Genomic DNA, 1,651 nt, shown 5'->3' with positions numbered 1-1,651 from the left:
TCTTGGCCTTTTTCGCTGCTAGTGACGGTATCGTGCTGGAGAACCTTTCGGCTAAGTTCTCTGGAGAAGTTCAATGTCCTGAGGCTCGCGCCTTCTATGTTTCCAAATAGCGATGGAGAACATCCACTCGGAGACGTGCGTCTGCTTTTCTTCCCCATTCCTCTATCGATTCTTGTCAGGTATTCATTGTTAATTGACAATTATATCAAAGATCCAGCGGAGAAAGATAAGATCTTTCGCGCCATCGAGACTGTTCCTAGCGTGAGGAAGAAGGCTGAGTGGGCCCTGTCGTGGATCAATGACGACAACTGTTTCTCTGAGAGATTGGTCAGCCAATATGGTATTCATCTCGTAGTACTGTATTCCTTGTCTCAGATTGCATTCGCATGTGTTGAGGGTATCCTGTTCTCTGGCTCCTTCTGCGCTATCTACTGGCTGAAGAAGAGGGGACTGATGCCTGGCCTGACCTTCTCCAACGAGCTCATCTCTCGTGACGAAGGTGGACGTGTCGCTCCCCACGGCGTCTGTTCTTTGATACTCCTCAGGCCTGCATGCTGACTTTGCTTGCCTACTGTATAATATGATGCACTATACGCGTCTCCCGGACGAGCGGGTCCATGAGATCGTCAGGGTGAGTCTGTTGGTGGTTTTATTGCATTTCCTGATCTCCGTTCTCAGGGTGCCGTTGACGTGGAGAGAGTTTTCATCTCGGAGTCGTTACCGGTGTCTCTGATCGGTATGAACAGCCAACTCATGTGCCGCTATATCGAGTTCGTGGCTGACCGTCTCCTTGTGGTGAGTACTCCTTCTTATAGTGTTGTTCAAGCTCTGCGCAGGCGCTTGGCCATCCCAAGTTATACAACGCCACGAATCCTTTTGATTGGATGAAGATGATTTCTCTACAAGGCAAGACCAACTTCTTCGAGAAGAGAGTTGGTGAGAGTCGTGTCCTGCTCAACTATATTGGAGTCCATCGTCTTTAGGTGAGTACCAGAAAGGAGGCGTTATGGCTGGTACTGCTGCACATAAGAACGGTAGCATGGATGCTGAGGAGAGAAGAAAGAGCATCGGCGCTGATTTCGCCTTGGACGAGGATTTTTAACATTTAGTTCGAAAATGTAGCTCTGTTGTTGCCGGCACTACCCCATTATGCGTACGTTGATGATATTACCAGTTTTCATAGTAGCTGGTCGTTAATGGCTCATACCATCTCTTCAGCAACAATTGCAAAATTAGTACTGTACTGCCGTATGCAGTAGTCGAGACGTCTCAATCTCGCCGTGTGACCCGTACGAAAGTACCGGGCCAGTGGTTGCTCGTGCATGTTTATAATCAACCATGGAGGTTTCAGTGATTTGTTGAAGAAGTATATTGATCAGTGGCTTTGAATTTGGTTGTTGTGTTGGATGCGGGTGTGCCTGAATCGGACCTGTTTTGTATCTTTTGGCGTTGAACCAGCATATCTTTCAGTTTCATTTACTCCTAAATCCACTAATGTTGTCCAAGTTGTCCAACACTGGGCTGCAAATGAGCCATAGGTCGATCGTGACTTTGGCCATGTCGCATCGGCTAGTGCAAGGTGCCCTACTCCACCCCCTGGAACGAGGCGAATACTGAGGTAGGTAAATGGGGTTTTCTCAGTGTGTGCTTT

The 1,651-nt window shown here is 48.1% G+C and overlaps 1 protein-coding gene across 1 annotated transcript; it reads left to right on the top strand.

The window, feature by feature from the left end:
- Window positions 1-112: 112 nt before the first annotated feature.
- Window positions 113-1,102, top strand: Pmar_PMAR004800 (ribonucleotide reductase R2 subunit, putative; the record flags this gene model as incomplete). Its single annotated transcript, XM_002784522.1, has 7 exons — window positions 113-135; window positions 180-327; window positions 376-499; window positions 546-631; window positions 679-795; window positions 837-936; window positions 984-1,102. 7 exons carry the CDS (start codon window positions 113-115, stop codon window positions 1,100-1,102), a joined length of 717 nt encoding a protein of 238 aa, XP_002784568.1.
- Between the last annotated feature and the right edge of the window lie 549 nt (window positions 1,103-1,651).

Source organism: Perkinsus marinus (genome assembly GCF_000006405.1).
Source record: "Perkinsus marinus ATCC 50983 genomic scaffold scf_1104296935158, whole genome shotgun sequence".
Lineage (NCBI taxonomy): Eukaryota > Perkinsozoa > Perkinsida > Perkinsidae > Perkinsus > Perkinsus marinus.
Note: the sequence above shows the minus strand (reverse complement) of the source record. Positions and strands in the feature narration are given on the sequence as shown.